This window comes from Alligator sinensis, unplaced genomic scaffold (genome assembly GCF_000455745.1).
Source record: "Alligator sinensis unplaced genomic scaffold, ASM45574v1 scaffold154_2, whole genome shotgun sequence".
Classification (NCBI taxonomy): domain Eukaryota; kingdom Metazoa; phylum Chordata; order Crocodylia; family Alligatoridae; genus Alligator; species Alligator sinensis.
This window is the reverse complement of record NW_005842528.1, coordinates 308,621-334,851: the sequence shown is the minus strand read 5'-3', so window position 1 is coordinate 334,851 and position 26,231 is coordinate 308,621. Positions and strand designations below refer to the sequence as shown.

General features: G+C 42.2%; 1 protein-coding gene across 3 annotated transcripts in view; it reads left to right on the top strand.

Annotated features, from left to right (window-relative positions):
- Positions 1 to 26,231, top strand: part of NEDD1 (neural precursor cell expressed, developmentally down-regulated 1) — a 53,516-nt gene that overhangs the window by 4,903 nt on the left and 22,382 nt on the right. For all 3 annotated transcript variants that reach the window (XM_025213438.1, XM_014523744.2, XM_025213437.1), the window contains exons 3-8: positions 5,649 to 5,743; positions 7,536 to 7,652; positions 8,810 to 8,950; positions 20,261 to 20,490; positions 20,989 to 21,190; positions 23,351 to 23,543. In XM_025213438.1, the coding sequence (XP_025069223.1) occupies positions 5,649 to 5,743; positions 7,536 to 7,652; positions 8,810 to 8,950; positions 20,261 to 20,490; positions 20,989 to 21,190; positions 23,351 to 23,543 (978 nt within the window). The remainder of the gene's footprint in view (positions 1 to 5,648; positions 5,744 to 7,535; positions 7,653 to 8,809; positions 8,951 to 20,260; positions 20,491 to 20,988; positions 21,191 to 23,350; positions 23,544 to 26,231) is intronic.

Here is a 26,231-nt window from a genome sequence, read left to right as displayed (position 1 = left end):
TGGACGAAATGATATTCATCACTCTTAGGCTTCTTCACAGGCAAGATGGGTGTGTTAAAAGCTGATGTGCATTCACGGAGAAGGCCATACTCCAGGAACTGTTCAACTAACAGCTTCACTCCTTTCCTGGCTTCCATCCGCATTGGATATTGTTTCACACATGGAGGCTGGGCCCCTGGCAAAAGTTGAATCTTTACAGGGTCAGCATTTTAGCCTTTCCGGGTCGATGACCTGCCCATACCCATGGAACAACAGCATCGAGCAGGGTTTGAGGGATATCCGGTGTACTTTCCTCTCGGAGAAGGCCGAGAAGGCAAGCCTGCAAATGCCACCCCTTTTCAGAAGGCACTGTTAAAAACATTTGCCCATCCTGGAACGACAACGTAGCATGCAATTTACAGAGGAGGTCTCTTCCTAAAAGGGGAACAGGGCAGTCTGGCATGTACAAAAATTGATGGGTGACTTCAGTCTGCCCAAGATTACAGGTCATTGGCTGTAAAAAGGGTCGTGTTACTGCCTTCCCTGTAACCCCTACCACCGGGACAGCCTTTTTACTTAAAGGTTTCAGTTTTTGAGTTAAGACAGAATGGGCAGCACCTGTATCAACGAGAAAATTTACCAATTCATCTTTGTCCCCTAGTTGCATTTTAACCAGAGGCTCATCAGGGGACACTGGGATCTGGGTTATCTTTCCCTCCCGGGCCTCCGGTGTCCTTCAATCTGAATCCCTTCCAAAAGCAAACAGTCCACTGCTCTCCTCTTTTTTCTTTTCACCTTCCCCAACTTTCTGACGGGGGCATTCCCGCCTCCAATGTCCTTTTTGTTTGCAATAGGCACACTGATCTTTCTCTAATGGATCCCGTCTCTGAGGCTGTCTCCGGGATCCCTCATTTCTAGGTTTTCCCGTGATTGCAGCTGCCAGTAGGGCTGCCTGCATTTTTATCTTTCTCTCCTCTTTTTTTGTCCTGTTGCTTTTCCTGAACACTTTCTCGGTTAGTAAATACTTGGTAAGCAATATCTACTAGTTGGGAAATAGGCATACCTGTTGCTCCGTCTGTCTTCTGCAATTTCTTTCTAATGTCCGGTGCACTCTGACCTATAAAAATCATATTTACCATGCGAGCGTTTGATGTATCCTCCGGGTTCTCACGAGTGTATTGTCTGAAAGTAGTGTAAATTCTTTCCAAGAAAGCACTCGGGGTCTCATTTGTCTCCTGTCGGACCTCATACACCTTACTGAGATTCTGGGGTTTTTTCACAGCATCTCTCAATCCTTGGAGGATATATTCTCGATAGGCATGGATAGAGGTCATATCTTGGTCTGGTTTCCAATCTGGCTCCTGGGTGGGGACATGATTGTCCCTATTTCCTTGCAAGTTCCCTGCAGTAATCTCCTTTTCCACGTACTCATGGGCTTTGCCCACTACCATTCTCCTCTCCTCTGGTGTCAACAGGATATCTAAAAGAGACTGAACATCTGCCCAGGTTGGGTTATGGGTTTTGAAAATCATTTTAAACAGGTTATGTACCTTTTCAGTACCTTCTCTCAAGCTGGGGGTATTGTTCCGCCAATTATACAAATCTGATGTAGTGAAAGGAATGTGCACAAAGGTTCGACGGTAGGTTGGCTCCCCATCATCTTCTAGAGGCCCAGGTACCACTTGTTCTCTTAGGGGAAATACCCCATTTCCCTTCCCACGGCCAGGATCAGATTCCCTGTGATGTTTTCCCTTAACCCCGGAGTCTGCTCTTAACTGTACTCTCCACCCACCTCCCGGGGTTATATCAGGAGAAGTCGGGGAATCTGGAGATTGCCAAACACCTGACAGCCAGGGCTGGTGCTGTTCCAGATTCCTAGGTCGGGGAGTATTTTCAATCTCCGCCTCGGGGGGTGGGGGGGAAGAAGCAGGAAGAGCAGATGCCAGCAAGGAATCCGATGTATCAGGAGGAGGAGGAGGAAGAGGAAGAGAATACGGTAAAGGCAGCAGAGGGGGAAGAGCCTCCGGCTCCGGACAGTCCAGGACAGGATTTATTAGCTACCAAAGTCATCTCACAGACCCCAACTCCCTCCCCCAGTCCACATTCCTCCAAAACCTTTCTATTTCTACAAAGAGACATAAACGCTTGCGCATACATCAATTCTTCCCATTTTCCATTCTGCCGGCAGAACAAAATCAATTGTAAGATGGTATTATAATTAACACTTCCCTCCGGAGGCCAATGTTCTTGATCATCTAGCTGATAGCGTGGCCATGCAGTTTCACAGAAGAATTTAGCTTTCTTCTTAGTCATAGGATCTCCACCAAACTCTGCCCAATGTCCCAATGCACAAGAGAGGGGGGTACATTTCCTAACCTTACTGTTAATAGTACCCATCTCAGGGCTGCCTTCCCGGTCCTGACCGTCCGACTTACCTGGGATCCAGGGATCTGTTTTTAGTCCTCGTCCTCACAGGGGAAAAATCACTGTTCTTGGACTCGGGCCAGACAGAATACTTACAGAGATAATCCCAGGCAGGCGTGCTGATGGTAGGCCTTATGCCCTTTCTACCCTCTCACCCAGGTGCCTGTTACTGATACTTTCACTCTATGGCTTTGCACCGTTAGGCTACTGCCGCCTCAGCAATCCAGCAGGAAAGTCTCACCGGGAAAAGAGATCCTGGGGCGCGCCTGACATTTGATAAGGAAGAGCTGTGTCTGGTCGTCAGCTAGTCCGGGCAAAGTTATCTAAGGCAGTCCCATCTGGGTCGCCAAAAACTGTTGAGCCCCAGCTCGAGTCTGGGATCATGCCCGGTATGCAAAAGCCAATAAAGATACCAGGGGTGAAAGTATAAAGATTTATTGCTAGCAATATAAGGTGCAAGCGGAATAATTTCACGTAACAAGCACACAGATTCTTAATTCTAAGCATCTTTTATACAGGAGTATTGGACCTTCATAAGCATTCTTGTTTGCTAATTGGTTATAAGGGAGTGACGCAAGGAGTTCTTTACTGAGCATGTCTCTATACCTGTGTTTTAGCTATGTATCTCATTTCCATACATGTATGTTTCATTAGCATACTTTCTCCCCACCTAGGTGTGTGAATCTTCATATTTAAATCAGCTCTTTGCCCTAGTCCTCTGATTCTGCTTTTGTTTTCAAGCTTCCTTTATCTAAGACTGTCTCCTCCTTATCTCGCAAGTGTGGAAATTAAAGGGTTTTTTAATTGTTTGCCTTGAAAATAAGTGCAGTAGTTTTCAGTGATAAATAAGCTGACAGAACCTACTGCTAGCAGAAAAAATCTGTAAGTAATATGAAGTTGATTATAGAACACTTGCTTTGGCTTCCAAATGTTAATCTTTCAAGCCAGGCTGTGGGTATTAGAAATGATCTTTGGCTGTCACTGTATTTAATGGAAACCGAAAACTTTCTGTCCAGTAGGAAATTTAATTTTAAAGCCTTCTTAAGTGAAAGATCTGCAATTTGCAGACAAGTCTCAAGTATTTGTTAGGTTCCTGAGATGCAAGTTTCTCCCTCAGAGAATGTTACCACAGATCACTCCTTCATTGTACACGCAGGGTTTCAGGTCTGTTTTGGGTAGTCCCTTTCACATTTGTTTCAGACTCCTTTTGTGATAGGTGGGACTATATGTAGCCTTGATTATGTCGGAAGGGTATACACAGGAAGATTAGGTATGTTTAGGAAGGTCTGTATGAGAATTTTCTCTAAAATACTAATAGTTCCAACAGATCAGCTAGTTTCATGGCATCGCTGTGTTGGGAAGAGATTGATATATGATATGAATGTCAAAAAATAGTGTGCTGGCAAGTTATAATTACTTCCCCAAAGTTCTAAATGTGTCTGACCTCTGAGATGAAGTATGGCAGGGATAGAGATGAGGCAATGGTTATAATCATCAAGGTTAAATACAGCATTTAGCAGTGCAGATGTTGAAGAAAGGACTGATTTAATATGATGCAAATACTAATTCAGAGCTTTAAAGTGCCGTAGTTGACTTGAAGTCTGAATAGCGCTGCTTCATTTTTCTGCATTTTCCTCGCCTCCTGTCCTGCAAAAAAACCCATGAAAGTTCCTTCAGATCCTATGCTGCTTGTGAGTCCCTTGCCAATTTGTGTTTTTACAAACAAGCTTTCTTAATAAATGTTCTCCTGCTTTTATGTAAAAGATCAACACAAACAAAAAGGGAAGCTGACTAAGAAATCATGGAATTGACTATTAAAGTTCTGTCAAACATACAAACAAACAAAAACGGGGGGGGGGAGGCAGGGAGGGATGGGTGGTGGAGAATATTTATTTTTCCCCTTTTATAATATCCTTTAATCTAAAATGAAGTTTGACAGTAGATTGGCAGGGAAAATTCCAACATGAGTCTGTTTTTACCATAACAGTAGAGAGGTCTTCTAGATTTATTTTTGTTTTCTTAAAATATCAATCCCTATCCTGTGTCCCATAATGGTTATAAGACAGGTCTGTCTCAAAGGGAATGGTTACTCTAGCAACTGTAGATCTGGGCAGTGAATAATAATCTGCTCTGTAATAAATGGGGTGAGAACAGTTCTGTATGTATTCTGCTTCCACTCCTTTTGATTTTGTATGAAAGCTTATCTACTGGTAAGACAGACAAGATGGCATATAACTTTATGCTCTTGTTCTATCAAGTTTGTATCTCTCAACTTGTTAAGAACTGTCAAAGGCCATTTTGCTATTTTTTAGGTTTGCGCTTCTAAAAGGAGTGTTACAATATTGCTAATGGAGAAGCTACATTTTCATCCCAGTTACTACCACATCATTGGCTCCAGATCATATTTTTCTCCCTTAATGAGTGATTGTAGGTGAAAAACACATTGACATAGGGGTCATGGATATTGAAACAGTTGCTAATGTACTCTAATGTTAGTTAGTTCAAACTAAAGATCTCTGCTTTTTCTCTAGACTCAAAAGGTTAGTCAAAATTTATTTCATGTTAAAATTGGCAGTGGGATAATGACAAATTCCCATTGCAGTACTTGCGCTCTAATCTGATGCTACTTAATGACTTGCATCAAAAGCTATCTAAAACATTAAGCTACAGAATTCTAAGCACAGAATAGTTTATTAAAGGTATACAGTTTACTATCCAGAAGGAGATGCCCTAAAAAAATAGAAATGAATCTTGCATGTTCTAGAAACTGTCGGACTATCTTGCATGGGGCTTTTCTGTTAGAGTTATAGATTTACTACTAATAAAAACAAAACATTTTGAACCTTAATGGTAGCTAGAGTTGCTGGGGAGGCAGAAAGGACCATGTCTTTGGGTGCATTTCCAGATATGCTCCTCCTCCCCTCCTCTTGCCTTGTTTTGTTGGGGGGATATACAAGACAACTTTTTTCCTAAAACAGACTAACTCAGTTATGCAACAGTTGCTTAATGAAATTCCATATAAGAGCATTAGCATGAGAAGTGCTTTATCCTTTATATTTTTCACTGTTCCGAAAGCAAATCAGAAAATGTTTCCAATTGAAAGTGTATTTAAAGGTATAGTAACTTGACTTTTAAGTAACCTTTTGCACAGTTACACTGATTGTTATTATACTTGTATACTTGTTTGCTGGCAGCAGTATGAAGTTCCATGATTTGTATTTTGTTGTCCGTAACTCCTGTTTCAGATAATTTTCTGGTCACAGCATCTGATGGTGGTGATAAAATAGTAGTCTCAAGCTGTAAGGGTAAACCTGTTCCACTCTTTGAACTAGCTGAAGGGGTAAGTGTTAATACTGTGTTGGCTTCCCCTCTCTTCCCCACACTAATATGCGTTATGTCTTGGTGTAACATCTGCTTTGCACTCTATCTTACAATTGTATTTTAATTCCAGTTATATTTAATGTTGTTGAGGTTGGTATTCACCGCCACCATATTGTCTGTGCTTAAGTTGGAATATAGTACTTACTGACTGCAAGCAGCCAATAATATCTTGGTTTCAGTAGGACAGCTTTGAGAATTTGTTTAATTACTTTTTAATTATTTAAATATGTATGTATGTATATACACTAAAATTTACTTTCTTGGGTAGTGGGACCCAATTAGAGGAATATCCTAACCTTGACTTGGGTGACTGTTGAATAAGGTATATTCTATTTGAGTCCTCCACTACAGTAACTTTTGTAAGTCTCATGGGACCCTGAATATCTAGGAAGTGTGCAAAAACTGAGTTATTGGTACCCAAGTATGTAATTTTGAAATATTTGTATGAATGTCTGTTGTTTATCATATTCAGGGTATCTTATATATGCAAATGTAATCCTTTTTAATTTTATGATGCTATTGTTTGGATTAATATGCTGGTAAATAAATGGACACTTTTACCAGTCCCAAGAACTACAAAGAGAATCTGGAAGGTGATAATACTGAATCATAAATTCATGTAGATCTGTCACTGAGTGACATTTTTTCCAAGCTCAGTGCTGTAGCACTTATTTTTTAAAAGTAGCACTTTGTGGACCTGGGATAATGCTTGCTACTATAATATTATGTATAATGTTTAAGGAATATCAATTTGGAAAGATAGCATTGCAGCATTCATTTAGGGATGGATATCTATATCTATATATCTATATATATATCTATATATATATATCTATATATATACACACACACACACATTTTGATTTATATAAAAGAAAAGTCTTGCACCTGAATAGAAGTATATGATATAATCTCAGGAAGTTACACTGTGGTGTCAAACTCTTCTGGCCCTGTGGGCTGGATGAGGGACATAGGCTGTATCATGCCCATAGACTTGGCCCCATGTACTGGATTTAGCCTGTGAGGCTGGTCTGATGCAAGTGCTGCGTGCAGCATATGCCATGGACCAACTGCATGTGGCTGCCTGCAGCATGCATGCCAACTCCAGCCCCATGTACCACATATAGCACATGCCAGCCCAGTCCCACACATAGTCTGTGGGTCTGCTCTAGGGTATGTATTGAATGTAGGGATCACACTGGATCCTGCATGGGTGGCCATTCTGTAGGCCCAATCCAGACCAGCCCCAGATCCAATATGCAGGGCCAGTCTGGCATAGGTGGTGCATGTAGCACACACCCCAGACTGGCCTTGCACCATGTACAGACTGCACCAGATGGACTTTGTGAGCCATATGCAATACACAGGGGCAGGGCCAGTACGTGTTGCACGTGTGAGCCGCCAGAGACCTAGAGGCAGCACCACAGCCTGGATAAGACTCGGTGGGCTGGGTGTGGTCCCAGGCCAGATCTTTGACGCTTCTGAGCTATACTATAGGAGCATAAGGAAAAAAAGATTTTGAAATAAAGGGAAACAGCATGAACAATAGCTTGCAATTGAAAGAGGGAATAACAGGGAGCGAGGTTTAATATTTGTTCATTAGCATACTGATCTGGTAAATATACCAGCTGCCTCACTGAAATCATATAGGCCTATATAGGTTAAGAGTTGAGGTTGTATGTTATAAGGATGCTTATATAAACTGACACAATTCCTTGCTCTTTCTTCCTCTGAATTTATTTTTTTATCAGGCACAACAGACATGTGTGTGCTTAAATTCCAGTTCTATGTATATTGCAAGTGGAGGCCTTGATAATACAGTTAATATCTGGGATTTAAAATCCAAAAGACTACATCGATGCCTTAAGGTAATACTTTTTTTTATTCCTATTATTTATCTGGTACTTCACAGGAAAAAATATAGACCTCCAGATTTTAGGTTTCACTGTTGGTTGTGAACATTTAATTTTTCTAGCTGGCGCCTTGTTTGCTTACACTGATTTAAAGTCATGATCTTGTAGGCTTGCATGAATGCTTAACTTTACACAGTCTACGCAGTTATGTTAAAATTAGTGGGACTGCTCATGTGTACAAGTCTCTTGCATTGTTGAGGTCTGTACAGCAAACTTTGATTTCAAAATATTTGAAGTAAAATTTTTGACACTGGGAGAAACTAACAGTCAAATCATAAAACAAACCAGTTTGAGAACTGCATGCCAGATGTTTTGTGCCATATTACACCACTGATCCTAAAGCACTGAAGGAGGCGCCCAATTTGAAGTATGTTAGAGAGGTCCCTTTGAAGTAAAGAGGATTACTACAAAGGAAGTTGCTATTCACTGCTATTGTGTAAGTGTTTGCCAGACTAAGATCTTAATGAGAGATGTATCTTAAAGCAAGGCTTATGTTCTAATTTTGGATTTACCTAATTATTTTTTAATTGCAGTATGGGGGGCAGCTTTTACTAAGTAATTGATGCAGATTTTAAACTTCTTTTGGGGCTGAAGATCATAGAATCATAGATGTAACACCTTAAAACATTAGCCTGATTTACAAAGAAGTGATGATTTGATAATGAAGGCATTAGTGGGAGAAATTGGCAGTAGTAGATAAAGCACCCAAAAGTCTCTGAAAAAAATTACATTTGGAATATATTTTTCAACTGTTGGATGTGTTTATAGTTCAATTGGTTTAACATTATAATTTGAACCTATTCTTAATTAGATTATAATGCAATCTCCTGAAAAATGTAAGCATTTGTTTGGCATGCCAAAATGAGTATATGCTACTAGTCTTCAGTTTTTGTTACTGTAGTGTAAAGATGCAATTGTACATGTGCTTGATTTTTGGATACTGAAGTTACAAAGAGCTATCAGTATTTCAGGATTAAAGCTTTCTTTTCTTATAGATATTGGAAAAGGAAAGCTTGAAGCTGAAATTTCTCTAGAAGCATAGAAGAAAATCTTTTCTCTGCTAGAATGTTTTGCAGCACTGTATTTTAGTTAGTGTTTCTTTTCTCTTTCAGGATCACAAAGATGAAGTAACTTGTGTTAAATTTAATTGGAATGACTGCTATATAGCTTCTGGATCTCTGAGTGGTGAAATTATTCTACACAGTGTAACCACCAATTTATCCAGCACTCCCTTTGGTCATGGTGGCAGTCAGGTACAGTATGTGTGCAGAATAGTATTTTTTCAAGGGGGTTGGAGCATATCATGTTGTTTATGGAGCATAACATTTATTTAATGTTAAATGTTTTATTTTAAATTATTTTAAGCTAGTAAACTCTTGTTTTGTAAAGCTTTACTTTGGTAAATTAAATATAAATCTAAAATCTGTGTCTCATACTTAATCTGTTTGTTAATCAGCAGTCTTCAGTAGCCTTTTAAAAGGTTAATACCCAGTTATTGTCTTTTGGGTTTAAAAATGTGTTTGTAGGAAAGAGAAAGGAAGCTTTTACTTGTTTATTAGTTCTAAAACAATGATGGGTTTCTAGATTGATTCCATTATTTCAGAATCAGAATTGCTTAGTTTTTAATGCTTGTAGGAAAAACTGTCACCTGTACAATCCAAGTTGTTAAATATCCAGTTATGATCTTGCTACCTTCTGGCCTAGCATTGCAAGCACTGAAGATTTCATAGGCCAGGTTCTACATCCATTAACTTCTGTGCAACCAAGTTATTTTGAAAGGAGCTGTACAGTTGTGGAAAGAGTATAACTGTACTTGGAACTTGCCTAACTATTCTGGTTTTTAAACCAATTACAGTTAAATCTAATGTTGCACCTATTGAAGTAGGATAAAATAAGAGGGAGCAGTAAAATCTTTTAGCTACTAATGTGAGTAACTAAGACTGAATACGCCTACGATAAAATTAATTTCTGTTCAGAGAGCCACCACAAAGCTACTCATGTACTATTGAAGGGTTCCAGTACTAGACTCATGATGCCTTTCTCCAGGGTTACAGAGACTGCAAAGCTGATGAATTTCCTTGAGGGAATCCCTCTGTCATAAAAGGAATTTCTGTGACGATTGGGCACCAAAATGGCCCTTCGCCAGTGTCATCGTAGTCCTCAGTGTGGAGGCAGTCTCAGGATATAGTCAGGAGTTCGAGTAGCTAGGAGAGACGTGAGGTGTTCCTAGAGCACAAAACAGCTTACGTTATGCGTGCTGAGTAGACTTACAGGCTGCCTGGGGAGTGGACAGAATCATCACTTCTGCTATAGCTGTAACTCCTTCCTGGGTCACATTTCCTAAGTACCAGTGAGTTTGTGCATTGACAGCTCTGCTGCTGCAACTCTTACTTCAGTCTTCTCTGCTGGCATTGAGCTGGCAGTGAACTTATCTTTTATGCCTACTGTCAAACAAGTGTAATTTAATGAAGAACATCTTTTGGATAAGTGTTTGTGTTTTTAGGGGAAAGTACAGTCTTTTTAAGCATTGTGTTAGAGGAATGGCATGTAAAATTATAAGAGCAGTTCAGTTTCTATCGTGCCTTTGCATCATTTATCTGTCACTTAATTGCAGGAAAATTGTCCCCCAACACTCAGTTTTCTCTTAACAGCCATCCAGCTGTGTAATTATAGTTGTCGTAGTTAGGCTATATATGGGGCTCATTTTTGGGATTATATTGGACAATAATTAATGCATCTGATGAAGCAAGCTTTAGTGGCTGTGTGTATCACAGAGAGAGAGAGAGAGAGAGAGAAATAGCACAATCTCTTTTGGTTAGTCTGTAAGGTGCAAATCTACCCTGCCTTCTTCAATAATTAATGGACAATGTGTTGTCGTTAGGACCATAATGATGAAAATGGGAAGCATGGATCTGAGTCACTGACAGGCTGCTAGAAAACCTACAGGTTGGTTGCACTGTACAGAAGTCTTTTCAATGGATGCCATATCTGTAAACTTTTAGCTGGTGTTTGTTCAAGTATACTTTAATTTTACACTGAGGATAGATCATATTGCTCTTCTAGATGTACCTGACTGAATGCCTGAGGGTGATCAGCATAGTGGATAGCAACCTCCATGATAGATTAAATCAAGACATCTATTGTGAGGCCAGACAGTATCTTTAGGATAACTGGATATGTTCCAAGTACTAAATTAAAATAATTGCCTGCATAGAGCTAGTATTCTCTCTCGCTAAGGGGGCTATAAAATTTCCTAATGAGGTACTCTCGTTGGTTGCTGCATTTAATGTAAAAATGGAATTGCTTGGGAATTATGTAACATGATGGCAATTTAAATGTTCCAGTTTATCTGCATAATTTGTATCCTTCAGAATACGTTTGCTCTAATATACTTACTTATCTAGTTTTATTTTTAGTTTGAATTTTTAATTGGGGCATTTAGAGACTTGGAAAATTTAATTTGTACAGATACCTAAAGCTTTTGTGGTGCTTTTAGAGATCAAAAAATACAGTCCCTACCTCAACAGGTTTTATTGTAAGGGCCCAATCCTGTAAGGGTAAACTTTATCAGGTAAACAGCGTTTGTGCTCTTGATCCTGGTGCTGGGTCTTTGGCTTTATAAGGGTCACCTATCCTTAGTCATATCTTTCTTGCAGTTGGCTAAGCAATGCGCTGGGGGTATGTGAGGCCACACTAAACTTATAAAAGCAGCTTGTCTTTGTTTGATTCACCATAATGGAATGTAGTCTCATTGCCAGATTATTTCTGTGAGTGTACAGGCTCTAGACTTGATGGAGTCTCTCATCGTCATTCAGTAGTATGAACAATTTGTATTTCATCTGAGAATTGTCCTATTTTCTGTTAATTGATCTTGACTTCACACATCTATATGCTTTATTAGTGTTAAGCCCTTGCACCAGGCTGTATGTAGACCGCCTAATCCCAAGTCTTTACTGTTAATATTTCATTAAGGCCACTAGATTTTTATCTGTTTGCTGTTGTGAGAATGTATTGCAGTCTGTTTTGAAAGAAAATGTTTGTTCAGGTCTTGATTGCCTAGGACTATTCTCCTAGCAACAGGGTTTAGTTTAGCTGTTTAAACAGCTGGTTAATTTGTGAAGCTGTGTGGTGGCTTCCATTCTTTTTATATAGTGAAAAAAGTCCATGGCTGTAGAGCTCACAATTAATGTACTTTATTTTTTTGACTCATAGCATCTCTAAAGGAGTATGAAAGGCTAGTATATTCAGTAGTATTGTATGATTGTGTAAGGTCAATCAATGACTTAAGAATTGTTTGGGGTTTTGAGGTGATTTTTTTGTCATCGTTTCTTTTATCCACCATGTATCCTGTAAATTACTATATTTGCTTCAATACAAGATGAGGTTCCCCCCATGTTGGCATGCAGGGGAAAAACCCTCTTGTCTTATAATTGCATACAACAAAATCTTACTAAATATATTGTGGAAACCAACTATGAAGTCGGTTTAAATGCAGCCAACACTGAGCATGACTGTAAAACACATGGCCCATATTGGACAAACACACTGATAGAAACATACCACAAGAATAGGTTGTTCTGAATCAGACATATAGTAGTGCCTATTGAGCACAGCGTGGCATAGTCCCCCACACCACTGACTTTTCTTCCAGTCACGGTGAGCCACAACATTCACCCAGAATCCATCTCTTAGCATTCTCTCAGTCTGCTGTATATGATTAGTGTGGCCCTGCCTCCCATGAGGTGAAGCTGGACCAGGTTGCCCCGCACCTCATCTGCATATACATTTTTGGAGGATCCTAGGACTCATGACAAGAACACGTGGTTCCAGTCATGAATGGGGATAATTAACACGCGTATCCTTTGTGGGGGGTATTTGAAGTATGCACACATACTGAGCTGTGGGGTCACCATGACTTACAATGCTGTTGACTCTCCTGGTGCTGAACTCATGTATAAATCATGAGCCTTTGGCTTTGGACTAATATGCATAGTTTGTACTACATATAAGTAGATGCCAAAGTGCTCAAAAGTGTGTATATGGACTACCTGTGCTAAAACTTGCAGCAGTTTCAGGTGGGGAAAAAAGGTAACGTGAATCAATTCTGGATGAACTAAGTGCCTGTGTAGCAGAGGTGCACTGATATATTGGTGCCATATTGGATTGGCACCAATAAAAGGAAAATTAACATTATCGGCTATTGGCTTTTTTTGGCTGGTGTAGCTGATAATGTTACTGATAAATATAATGTGCCTTCTGCCTGGGGCCCCGGATGCTGCATGCTTGCATGCAGCTGCAGCATGCACGTGGCCAGGAATGCAGCCAGGCAGCATGGAGAACAGTATCCTGCAGGTAAGTCTGTGGAGGGGAAAGGGTGTGAGGGGCGCAGATCGAGGCCCCCACAGGGAGGGAGGGAGTGGGCCTGGGGGTGCTGCCCAACCAGGGCAGTGAATAGGACCTGGGGCAGGGCAGGGCGGCTTGTCCAGGGGCTGCCAGGTGGGCAGTGGCTCCCTGCTGCTGCATGCACCCATGGGGGAAGGATGGGGAGGCATATGCCCTCCCAGATATATGCCTGGGACAGATGTGGGCTGTCCGCTGTGGGCTTGGGGGTCTTTGCTTTACTGCCTTTCCCCCGGGGGCCCCATGCTGGCTGCACACCCCCTGCCCACCTTGTGGCAGTGAGGGCAGAAAGTTGTGCCTTCTGCTGCTAGGCGGGCAGGGGATGTGCAGCTGATGCGGAGCCTCCAGGGCAAAGGCAGCAGGGCAGAAAGCCCTGAGCCCACAGCAAGCAGCCAGCATCTGTCCTTGCCCCACTCAGCTCTGCTCTTGTTAGAAGCATCCCTGCGCTTAAATATGGTGGTGACGGGACTTGAACTAAAGTTCATTCAGTGAGCTTTAGTTCAAGTGCCCTTGCTGCCATTTTTAAGTGTCAGGACACAGATCCTGTGGACGAGCCACCCACGGCTCTCTCCCGCTTCCCGCCGCAGCCCCGGGTCCCATTTACCTCCCTGGCTGGGCAGTGCCCCCTGCCCCTGCTCCACTCCCTTCCTCCACCATGGGGGCCTCATTCTCTCTCTTCCCATTCCCCTTCCCTTCCACAGACTTTCCTGCAGGGTGCTGCTCTCCACACTGCCCAGCTGCATTCATGTAAAATGGTTATGGGATCAGTATTGGCCAATATGGCTGGTTAATAATTAGCTATCAACATCACCCAGGAATCTTTATTGGTGCACCCCTACTGGATAGTAAATGCAAATTGCTACAGCCATGTTTAATTTCAAGGTTATTGTTTTCAAATACGCTTCTCACTTCCATGTGCTCAGGGAGAGCAGGGTCTGACAGCAAGGAGGGGAAGGGGCTGCCAGGGGAAAATGTTCGGGTGACGTAGAAAATGAAGGGCTACCTGACCCCTCCCTCCATTTACTTTGCCTGATGTAGCAGTGGGAGGGGGACAACTTCAAGGCAAACCTCCAATAATTAGATCTATACCTGGAAAATTATGGAAAATGTATATATTTTCCACATATAGAATCTAATTATTGGGGGGGGTTGTCATGTAATCAGGATTTTCTATTCAAGTAAATATGGTACGTTGCTTTTTTCTTCTAAGGCTAGCTAATTTTGAGCGGTGGGTATATGTGGTTTTTTTTTTTTTAAATCTGTACACTAAAGTCTGTGTTGTGGTTAAATTCTTTTTTTGTAGCGGCTCATGAGGCAACATTTTTATTAGGTATGTTCCAAGTTCAGCCATCTTGGCATGGATGTTACAGATGCTTGGGCTTGAACGACCATTTCCTCCACAGGGACAGTCTGCTTCAGTCATAGTTATGGCACAGTGGCCATATCTGTAGAGTATTTCATTGTGCATGGTTGCTGATCCAACACCTTGCACTAGTAATACATTTCTACAAGCCTTTCATGCAAGTTAGTTGGGGTTTGCATCTACCCAGACACTGCTACTTAAGCTTTCAGTCTTGGTTCTTGCATTTTTCTTCCCATGCATACTACCTGCAGAAAGTTTGGTAGGTGAAGCTCTCTGGGATTTTATAATTCAGGGTAGCTCTGACAGACTGTGACAGGGTTAGGCTGACCTGCGCTGCTGGGCATCACTACTCCACAGTTGTGCTGTACTGAGGCTGCCTGTATGTGCCTGTGCTCGGGTGGGGGCCAGTTCACGGACTTGTGCTTTGCCCCCCTCCTGGGTTGGGTTGGTCACAGTCCCTAATGCTAGGAGCAGATCGCGGCTGTGTCATCATCCTGTGATTTCAATCCCAGTCCTGGCTGTGGCCAGCGCACATAACTTCTGGTGGCAGCCATCTGGGTACTGCTCTGCTCCCCCACTTCCAGTGGCTTCTGCTCCTCCTGCTGCACCATTCCCAGCAGCAGGTAACGCGGGGAAGCTGTGGGGATGTGTGCAGGGCAATCGAATGTCCAGCCAAGTAGGGGAAAGCTGCAGCTGAGTAGCTCCTGCCTTGGTGCACGGGCCTTCAGCTCCCAATCAACCATCTTCAACCCACTCAGCTGCCCACGGGTGGCTGCTCATCGCACCGGGCAGACAGAGTGGGTGGAATGTGTCTGGGATCTGGAGTCCTACACACTGAGGCAAGAGCTGCCCAGCTGCAGCTTTCTTGACACCTGCCACCCCATGTGGCTGGGCATCTGCTGCCCAGCAAGTGTCCCCACAACTGCCACTTCTGCTGCTTCCCAGCGCTACCTGCTGTCTGCAGTTGTGCTGCATCCACACTGGGAGCAGGAGGAATTGCTGCTGGAGAAGGGGGGAGCCAAGCAGTACCTGGGTAGCTGCATCCACACTGGAAGCAGCCCTGTTGGGATGCTGTGCACACTGGCTGGGGCCATCAGCGGGAGTGGGAGGAAGTGTGGTGTGGGCTTCTGTGGGTGGGAGTGGACAGGGCTCAGCCCTATGCATAGCGCTGTGGGGGCAGCTGCGTGCTGGATCCAATCAGTTGGTGGCCAGATCTGGCCCATGGGCCGTATTTTGCCCACCGAAGTATAAACTTTATTTATTTATTATTCATTGTAGTTCAGACAAGGCCTTTACTTTTTTTTTCCCCCCTAAAGAATTGGGTATCAAAATTGTGTTGCTAAACATGACTTTCCACATAGAAACTATTCTGCTGGGTTCTCAGCAGTTGTGAAAATTACTTGCCTATTTTTTAGAAGCCTATACAAGCACCTGGCCCTCAACTCAGCAATTTCATTTTATCACATGCAAAACCTTGAGCTTGTGATTAATTCCATTGACTTGCATGTTAACCATGTGTTTAAGTAGCTTCATATGTTACAGGCCCGATAAGCTCCTTAAGGGGGCCAGCCCCCTTAAAAGGCTTATCTGGCCTGAAATATATGAAGCTACTTAAACACATGGTTAACATGTAAGTCAATGGAATTATGTATGACTTTATCTGTATCCTACATTAAACAGGTCTCACAGATTTAGGCCATGTGTTTAGCCTTATCAAGGCTGCAACTCCTTGTTTTAAGTTGAGTTCAAGTGTATCTTTTTTAGATAGATGCTTAATTTTTAGTTAAATATTTCAACTGGAGGAGAATCCACCACATACCTAGCTAAATTATTTGAAATGCTAATTACCATTGTTCTTAAAACACCTTTGTTGTAGCTGTTAGTTCTTTTCCTTCCTGAATGAAAGATCCTTTTACTATCAGGGCTGAATTGGGGTCCCAGTTCTTAAAATCTTGATAGTAAAATTATTTACATTCTATGCCACCATCTAAGAATATGAGCAGCAAGATGGTTAATGAAGTGCTTTGCTGATCACCACAGATTGTTACACCTTGGATAGGAAACAAAAAATTCCTGCTTAGATAACTTATAGCTGGGGTGGGCAAAATACAGCTTGTGGGCTGGATCCAGCCTGGTAGACCATTCTATCTGGCCTGTGGGGCCCCTCCAAAAACAAGTTTGCCAGCCTGCAGTTGCCCCTCTGAAAGCCAGCAGGAGGTGGACTTTCAGAGGTTGTGTGCCATTGGACCAGGTGGGCTCTATGCTTCCATCTCCATGGGGCTCCTGGCACTCCAGCTGGGAACCTTGTGTGGAGGCACTGAGTGTGATGGCACATGACTGGACAGATGCTGAGTTGGGGAGGGGACCTCATGCCTGCAGTGCTGGGAGCCCCATGTACTGGGATGGAGCCAGCCCAGCCGGCCTGACTGGTGCACGGGTCCTAGAAGGAGAGCCAGGAGTTGCACATGACAGCATGGAGCCTGCCCAGCCTGATGGTGCATGTGGGTGTCAGGTGAGGAGTGGTGTGGTTTGTAGGTGGATGTGGCTCCACCCACCACACATCTTCCCTCCCTCATAGTACACAGGCCTCACTGGCAGCAGCAGCAAGCAGCAGGCCTTCAGGGTGCTTATGACTCATGGCAGGCAGAGCCCCCTGGTGGCACACAGCTCATACTGAATCTTGGGAGCTGCATGTGGCAGCAAGGAGCCTGCCTGGCCCGGGCCACTGGCACATGCCTTTGAGCCAGACTAGGCTAGCTCTGTGCCAGCATGTGGGGCTTCCAGCACTGCAGACAGGTGCCATGTGTCATTGGGTTGGGCAACCTCCATGCCTCCACGTGAGGCTTCCAGCACTCCAGAGGAAGGACTTCCGGTTGCAAAGGTCAGGGTTTAAGGGTTGGGACTTCTGGGCCCAAGATGGCAATCAAGGGGTGTGGCACCTGTTAAGGGGCAGGGCTATCCTTGCAGCCCCTGACAGTTTACTAGAAGTCATTAAGCAGCTCTCCAGCCAAATAATTGCCCACCCCTGACTTATAGGCTCCTATATCGATTGTACCACCTTGATAAGCCAGCCTGGGCATCGTTTTAGCGAACTCGGTGAAGACTTTGGCTTGGAGTGTGTCTTCTCCAGTCCCATGATAAAAATCTGTAGTGCATCCTCTTTTGGAATGCTGTGCATGGTATTTGACACCCTGTCTTAGGGTGGAGATCATGTACTTGGATAAAGTTAAGAAAAGGGTAGTTATGGGTAGGAAAAAGGGAGATGGAAAAGACTGAAATTGTTTATGGGAGAAGGGAAATGAGTAAGACAGGAACTGAAAAGGATATATAAAATTATAAATATTAGACAAGGTCCATTGGAGGCTTCTCTCCTCCCTTGTTTCTGATCACAAGAACAAGACATTTAATGTAATGGGAGGATTGGCAAATGCAAAACCAGCTAAAGGAAGTGCTTTCTTAGGCCATTTGTACACGCCACAAAATTGACCTTTTAAAGCGGCTTAATGTCCTTTTGTACTGCTTAATGGTGCAGCTGTTTGCACATGTTGGTGGCGTAATGCGCTTTAATGGTGGACTGTTTGCATGTCTTGGTGGCGTAATGCATGTTAAATGACTTGGGACGCAGCAAAATAAAACATCTGCAAGGTGGTTTGGTTTGCCATGGAGGGAAACACCGGGCCCCGTGCATCTAAGGGGCTGTACAGTAGCGGCAGCCTGTGCAGGCAGACTCCACTGAAGGCGGAAAAAAAGCGGCAAGCCTGATCCTTTTTTTTTTTTATTTTCCTCCCTGGAGCCTGTTTGCCTGCGCAGGGGCCTGGTGCTTCCCTCTGCAGCTGTGGTGCCCTCTGGGGCAACTTAGGCTGAGTGCTTGTGGGCAGGTGCTGCCTGGGAGGCGCTGTTGTGGAGGGAAGCACCCCCCCAGGCAGCTCAGGGACTGCTTGGCCTGCTGGCAGCTTGTCCTCCCCTCCCCACCGCTGGAGAGGCAGGTAAGGGTCAGGCCAGACACGCCAGGGGGGTTTACTTTGCCCTAAATTGAAGCAGTGTTTTTAAAGACCCACTGCTTCAATTTAGGGAGAATTAAACCGAAGTAAACTCCCGTGGTGTGTACAAATTCCCTTACACAATATGTAATTACACAGTGGATATCTTTGTAACTGGATATTGTTGAGGCCAAAAACTCAGCTAGCCTGTGAAGGGGATTAGACATTTATATGGGTAACGAGTCATACTAGTTATTGTTAACAGAAAGTATTAGAAAGGAGATAAACCCCTGATGCATCATATTTTAGGTTTGGTATTTCCTACTTCTCAATGTTTTGCTTTGCAATGCAAACACTTTTTTAATGATCCTGTTGCACAAACGGCTAGTTTCGTGCCCCTGGAGGCTTTTCCAATATACCTCGAGGAGACAGTCATACACACTCAGGCCGGGTCCAACTCGAGTTTATTGTTTGCAAACAAGTTCGACAACGGAGCTAAGTGCTCAAAGTGAAGTCGATGATTAGCCACGCCCGAAGATACATTTTTATACCTCTCATGAACAAGGTTCCATTGTGGCAATCTGTGATTGGCTACAGTTTCCTGCAAAGTTTTTAGTACATGCGTAGTTCTAAAACGGGCAAGTAACAAGGGTTGCAAAATTTATGTGCAAAGCAGGCAGTAACTAATCTTTGTGTTCCCACGGGAATCTGAGCCTTATCGCGAACAGAGCATTTTTCGGACTGTTCTCTCCCCCTAACAGGACCCCCCCCCCCTAGCCCCCCAGTGGGGGGGGGGAGAGGAGAAGAAAAAATATGCAGTTCTCAGCTGTGAAGCCTTTGTGTAGTGAGATCATGAGACATTTTCACTACAATCCCCCCCCCCCGATTTTAATTTCTCTTTGTTTTAACATTAAAACCATATAGTTGAATCTGGAATGTCCTTTATTGTACTTTTAACCTTTGAACCTACTATTAACTTGACTAATCAATCTCCACAGATAGCCCAGCCATCATCGGTGTAGGTACACAAAACAGCAATGAATCAACATCTTGCAATGTTAGATAGTATATATACATTTTAATATTCATTCTGAAGCAGGTGGTGCATGTGACCTTCACCTGCTTTCTTCATAGTCAGGCATTCAGCCTTGAGGTTCCTGTGGCAGAGGGGGAAACTTTGCAAACAAAATGAAAAGATGAGAACTGACTATATTTTGATGTTTGATTTTTCTCTTGTCTTGGGCACAATGGGGGCATTGTAAATATCATTGAACATAACTAGTAAAACCTGTACTTGACTCTTCTCTCTTTTTAAGGCTCTAAATCCTGCACGATAATCCCGTAGTTATAATTTCTTTTTCATCATAATGCTTTACCAAATAACCCAGCATCCCTGGAATCTAGCTATTAATCAATGAAAGGGAATTACAAGTGTCATAGTCTTGGTTGGAGAGCAGTTAGTAAAATAGTACTGCTTTTCACTTGTGTAAGACAGTCTCCCAGGATGAGCTGATGCTTTTTAGGTTAAGTTTAAGATACGAGCCTTTTAAAAAAAAAAAAAAAAATCCCTTTCATCATAAAGGAGTATTTGCTTAAAATCAAGGAACTCTTCCCAGGAGTTTCTGTTGTTGCTGCCTTGGCCCTTATTTTCTGAATGGAATCTAAGCCAATCAGCATATCAACCAGAAAATAATTTCTACCCTGCTTTTGTGCTCCTATAGCAGATAAGGCCTAATAATTTAGACTTGTTTACCCCTAATTTCATATATAGTATGAATTTGAGAATTGTTGTATTTCATTATGTACATTTGTGTTTGCAGCCTATTCGACACTTGGAATATTCTTCTTTTAAGAAGTCCTTATTGGGCAGCGTCTCTGACAGTGGAACTGTAACTTTGTGGGATGTGAATGGTCAAATCCCCTGCCATAATTTTGAAAATGTTCATAAAGCTCCAAGCTCAGAAATCTGCTTTTCTCCAGTCAATGAGTTGCTATTTATAACCATAGGTTTGGATAAGAGGATCATTCTCTATGATACTTCAAGTAAAAAGTGAGTCAAGTAACTTGTTTATAAACATTTTTTATCAGTGGATCTCCAGTAGATTGTAAATTCAGAGAAGTCTGTGATCGAGTGATTTAAAGAAGCTGTTAGTTTTGAATTCAGATCATGTCCAGAATATGTGTGGGTAGAATGTTCTAGAAATGGAGTGATTATACTCCGTTAATAGCCCTTTATTTAGGAAAAGTGCAATATCTTGGTAATATGGAATACGTACATGTACTAGAGGCCTGCTCTAATATCCATTGAAGTACAAGGTGTTTTTTATTGATTTCAGTGGATGTTTGAGCAAGTCCTAGGAGAGAAGTTAATTTATAGACTAGTAGCTGAATTACCAAAGCCTGCGTGTATGTAACTCGCTGTATTTTTTTTCAATGCCATTATTTTAACCATATCAATAGCAAGTTGCTTATAGTTTCTTCATATATATATATATATATATATATATATATATATATATATATATAATATTTTTTTTTCTCTATGAAGACTGCTGAGAACTCTAGTAGCTGAAGCTCCTCTGACAGCAATAGACTTCATGCCTGATGGTACTACTTTGGCTGTTGGATCTTCCCGTGGAAAGATCTACCATTATGATTTAAGGAAGTTGACATCGCCAGTAAAAACAGTTGGTGCTCACAAAACGTCTGTGAAGTGTATAAGCCTGCAGTTCAGTAGTACTTTTTCTAAGGTAAAACATTTGTTTTCTTGTGGCTCTTAATTGGGGTAGTAAAAAGGAATCACATCCTTAGAACCTACAAAAGAAATGTTTATACTTTTTATTTTGCATATATAATGGATGCCAAAAATGGGAATTGATATAGCAAGAGGAACTGGAGCAATTGGACAGTGTCCAGAATGTGTTTTTAGTGCAGTTTCAGTAATCAGGGGTGGGTTATTTTTCTGGGTTTTTTTTTTTTCCTTTGGGTTGTTTGTTTGTTTGTTTTTACAGGAAACTGTTCTCTGCTTTTCTAGTTCTCAAATGGTAAAGCTAGTGTAATTTAGTTTTCAACTTCTTGTGTGTGCCTATATTACTGTCACAGATCAGAACATGTCATGCTTTGTATCAGTTTGCAGTTTCTTTTACGTACATCTTTCCTAGGAGTTTCTCATGGCTTTACCATTTGGACTGATCCCTAGACTTTAGCACCCATGGGTTTGTTTGTTTTTTTTCAGTGCCAATTTGACTTGGCCCTTGCTGGAATCTTTTGTCTTGGGAGCTTAACCAGGAAGTTTGCAATGGCACAGTTCAGTCTCTTCATGACAAAGTAGGATTTAATGGTCAACAGGAGCACAGTAGCTAGAGGTACTGGTCAAAACAAGGAAGGCCTACATGTATGAACCTTAGAATCTTTTGCAGGTTTTGAATAAGTTCCCCTCAGCCTAGCCACTTATCTTTTTGGATTGGAAGACTTAGCCCCTTTGGCTATCTCTTTTCTTCTATCAGAGACTTGCTTCCAGCTTCAGCTACTGCTCAGTCCCCTATTTTCTCTCTAGACTGGAGTCTTTAACTGTTTATGGTACAGATCGACATAGCACTTCAATCAGTTTAGATACAGTTTAAATCTCATGTGTCCAGACATACAAGCCAGCTTAGAACTGTTTATGCCTCCTGAACTGTTTCAAAATATACCCGGATAATTAAGTATTATTTTTAATTGGTTCTCTGTGAACCGTTTTAGTGTTATGCGAGATCACTAGGCTTTCTGCAGTTAGTGTGTGGTCAGTCCTCCAGGCATCCCACGCTGCACTGCTCCTCGCCTCCCCTCAACTCCTGCTCAGCAACTGGCAACTTTGGTACACAGCCAGAGCTCTACTACACCAATCTCTGTTGCCTGCAGTGTCCCTGGCTGGAGCTTCTGGGAGCAGCTCTCTGCTGTTTTTAAAGAGCTGGCCCATTTTTTTCCACTGGTGGCAGCGGAGTCCTTGGGCAGCCCCCCAGAGCCTGCACTCCAAATTGGCCTGGGATGCACTTGCCCTGGTCGTTTTACAAGAATTGAAGTAAATTAATTAGTGACTTCGGGGGTTTGGGGGTGGGTGGGTGTGTACGTATGTGTGCATGTGGAAAGTACTCTTTAAAAGCCATAAAAGCTCTTGCAGCTCCATAGCCAGGTCCTAAGAACTCAGAAGCAGGGATCCAGGTAGTTCCACTGTCTTGCACAAAAACCTAGGCACTTCCAGTCAGGGTACCATCCATAGGTTTCTGTAAAGTGCTTTATTGAGCCTAGTGCTAGTGAGAAGGGGAAGCAGAAAATTGCAGTTGGGCTGGGTACTCGCTAGCGCCCCATTATTGGTGGTTCAACAGCACCACAGTGCCCTTAGCAGTATACATGTGGACACATATGCCCTGATACAATTGAGTACCGGTTTCCTATCAGTCATGTTCTTAGAACAGTTCAAGTGTTATGTCTATCCGCACCCTTAGTGCCCCCCTGATTCTAGGCTTGAACCAGGGAAAAAGTATATCTGCTACTTTGAGTGGAGCCAGGCAGGGGGACAATTAATAGACTCCCGCTTTAAGAATCCTTGTTTTAATTTCTGGAGGTATCCTAACTTGCATTGTTTCATTTCCTGTTTCTTTCCCCCTCATTGACTTTTGATTTTAATTCCATGTAGTTAGAATAATATCAAGCAGTTAAACTGGTGCATATATTGCTATGTTCAGGACACTTTTCAGAACTGCTTTAAGATTTCTTAATCTTCTAAATTTACTTCTAAACAGCATCTTGGGTTTAAATCTTTTTTAGACAAATCTTGATATTTTAATATCTTGTGAAATGTATCCATATTTTAAGCAGGAAGAATTTAAATGAAAGCACTAGTAATTTTTTTAATTCTTTATTTTTTTCAGTCCAGCCTTAGTAAAGGTGCTTCAAGTAAGACCACATCCAAAAGAGCAGATGTCAAAACAGGTAGTAGCCTTGGAGGAATTCAGAATGCTGGGATCATTAAAACTTTTTCTTCTAATACACTAGCTACAGTTTTACCACAGCCTACCTCAACAGCTGAGAGCAAAGGAGCAGATATCATTCAGGATAAAGCAGGTAAAGGATCAAGTTCCTCTTTGTTTACGAATATTCTGAGCTTGTGGAAAAAGATGTTGGAGCAAAACTTTGTATGCTGACCATCAGTGCAGTGGGAAAGTTCAGAGGAAAAAGGATTTGTCATTACTTCATAATAAGTCATATGGGTGTGTAAATATATCTAGCAAAGTCATTCCAAAAGGCCATTTCACCAAAAAAAGCTTTACCAAAAGGCCATTTCACTGTCTTCCTACATTTTCTTGACTTATTTAATCCCTTCTAACAGCTGAAATGAATGAGGAAATGGACTACAAACAACAGCTCCACTTGTTACCTAACCTTAATTCAGTTTTCAGACTAACTTGTTCTGCTAAGTGAGTAGGGCAGAGGTTCTGTAGAAATAATAGTATGGGATCATGTAAGTTAAAGGGGGCTGGGGAGGTGCAGTTGCTGTGCAAGGTTGACAGCTCAGAGGGTACAAGTTTGAGGCCCTAGCAGAAGTGCTCATCGCACAGCCTGTCAGATTCTGATGCATCTGTGAATTCTGCCAAATACCTTGTCGCAAGGACACGAAAAAGAAAAGGACATAGCTAAAGACCACCTTTAACGTATATACACAAAGAGGCTGAATTTAGATGGCACAAGTAATCTTAGTTCTGGTACTTCTGATTCTTAACTTGCAAGCTTAATTTTCTCCTAGATGTAATTTGTTTTGAGGTTGTTGGTTTTTTTTTTTTTTCATTCTGTCATTTGAAAACATTAATTTCCCATTGATGATTGACCTGAGTGGGTTCTAGAGCCACCGCACAGTCCTCTACCATTTGAATTAACTGAGCAACTGTTAGGAGTATAGGCCTAACTGCTAGAAAGGGAATGGAGATGTTGGCTGAAACCGACTGGCAAAGAGCTGTTCATTGACTGTTGATATTCAGGAACTTTGGGTTTATTTCATGTTCTGTAGCAGTATGTTTAGTGCTTAGAAACTCTTCTGCTGTTCTGACTCTCTCCTCTAGTCCTCCTGCTTTGACTTCCCTATTTCGCATCTCTTCCTATGCCTTTTCCCTTATTCCTTTGCATTTCTGTCTGGCAGCTTCCTACTCCTTTATGCTTCCTGGCTACCAGCAGGGGGAGCATTGAGAACACAGAAAAGTGTTCCAGCTCCCAGTACCTGCGCCTTGTGCCACAGCACATCCCAGTGGCTAAAAAGAGCAGTTACAGAAGAAGAGAAATGTGCATAGAGATTATCCTGGGTCTTCCCTTAAAAAAAGATGGGCAAAGTTCTAGAGCATATCATGAAACAGTTGATTTGAAAGCACCTAGAATATAACAAGGTGATAAAGTACAGCCAGTGTAAGTTGTGTAGAGCAAGCCATGCCTTACCAACCTGTTTTCTTTCCAGAACAAGGTGACTAGTTTTGTGAATCAAAAAGAAGCAGCGGATGTGATACTTTGACTTTAGTAAAGCTTTTAATATTGTCCCCATGACATTCTTATAAATAATTTTTAAGACCTATGCTTATTTAAATAAGCTAAGGTCTAGATAAAATTGCTATAAGGTGAGTGTATAACTCATTGCATAATTGAAAATCAATAATTATTCTTTGAGCACAATATCATATTGGGTCCCCTGAGGATCTGCCCTGGGTCCTGCATTAGTATCTTCATTAATGACTTGCAGAATTGACTTGAATACACAGTTAGTTAATCTGCAGTTGGCACCAAGCTGAGTGGGGCACTTTTAGAGAGCAAGAGTAGGACTCAAACTGACTCTAATAAATTGGTAAAATTGTCTGACAGGATGAACTTCAGTAAAGACAAGTAAAAGTACTATACTTAGTAAGAAACAATCATATGCACAAGTACAGAATGACTAGTGATGGTATAGTGCTGCAGAAACTTGGGGGTTATATAGGATCACAAGCTGAATCTGAATCCACGGCATACACTGTTTTCTCATGTGCCCTACACTCCTGAATAAGATGCATATATTGCTTTTTTGGAGGGTGGAACGAAGAGGAAACTATCTTTCTTTGAAAACAGTGATAATTGCCCGTGTTTTCCCTATGAAAATACTCTATCTCTAGTAGGGCAGGGTGGATCAAAAACCTGTGGATGCTTTGTTAACTTCCTAGCTGAAGGATGCAGGGGGTATTGCTGACTGTCCACCTGGTAGAAGAAGCAGGGCCAGACAGTTTGACTCAGCCAGCAGTGCCTGCTGAGTCAGGGGTGGGGATGGGGAGGGATCCTTCTGAAACTGAACTGCCAAGCCCCAGTTCTTGAGCCACGTGGGTCCTCGGCTATCTTGGCAGGCACTGATGGCAACCCACCCAGCTGCAGAAGTGAAGCCAGGCAGTTCTGTTCCCACAAAATTCAAGCCTCTGTTCTGTGCATTTTCTCATTTAAGATATGCATCCCAATTTCTAATAGCTAATTTTTGGGAAAAGGGGTGCATGTATCCAAGTAAATAGGTTAATGATGGGGCGGGAGGAGGGGGAGAAGCTGATAGCATACTGATATCTATTAACAGAAGAGTTCTATCCAAATGGGAATTGATTCTTCCACTCTCTACAACACTTGTGAGTCTTCACATGGAGAACTGGGCCCAGTTCATGCACTGCACTTGAAAGATTCTGGACAAACTGAAGAATCGAGTGGAGAGGAAGAAGAATGATTAGAGGCGAAAATACGACATTTGAGGAAAGCTTTGGA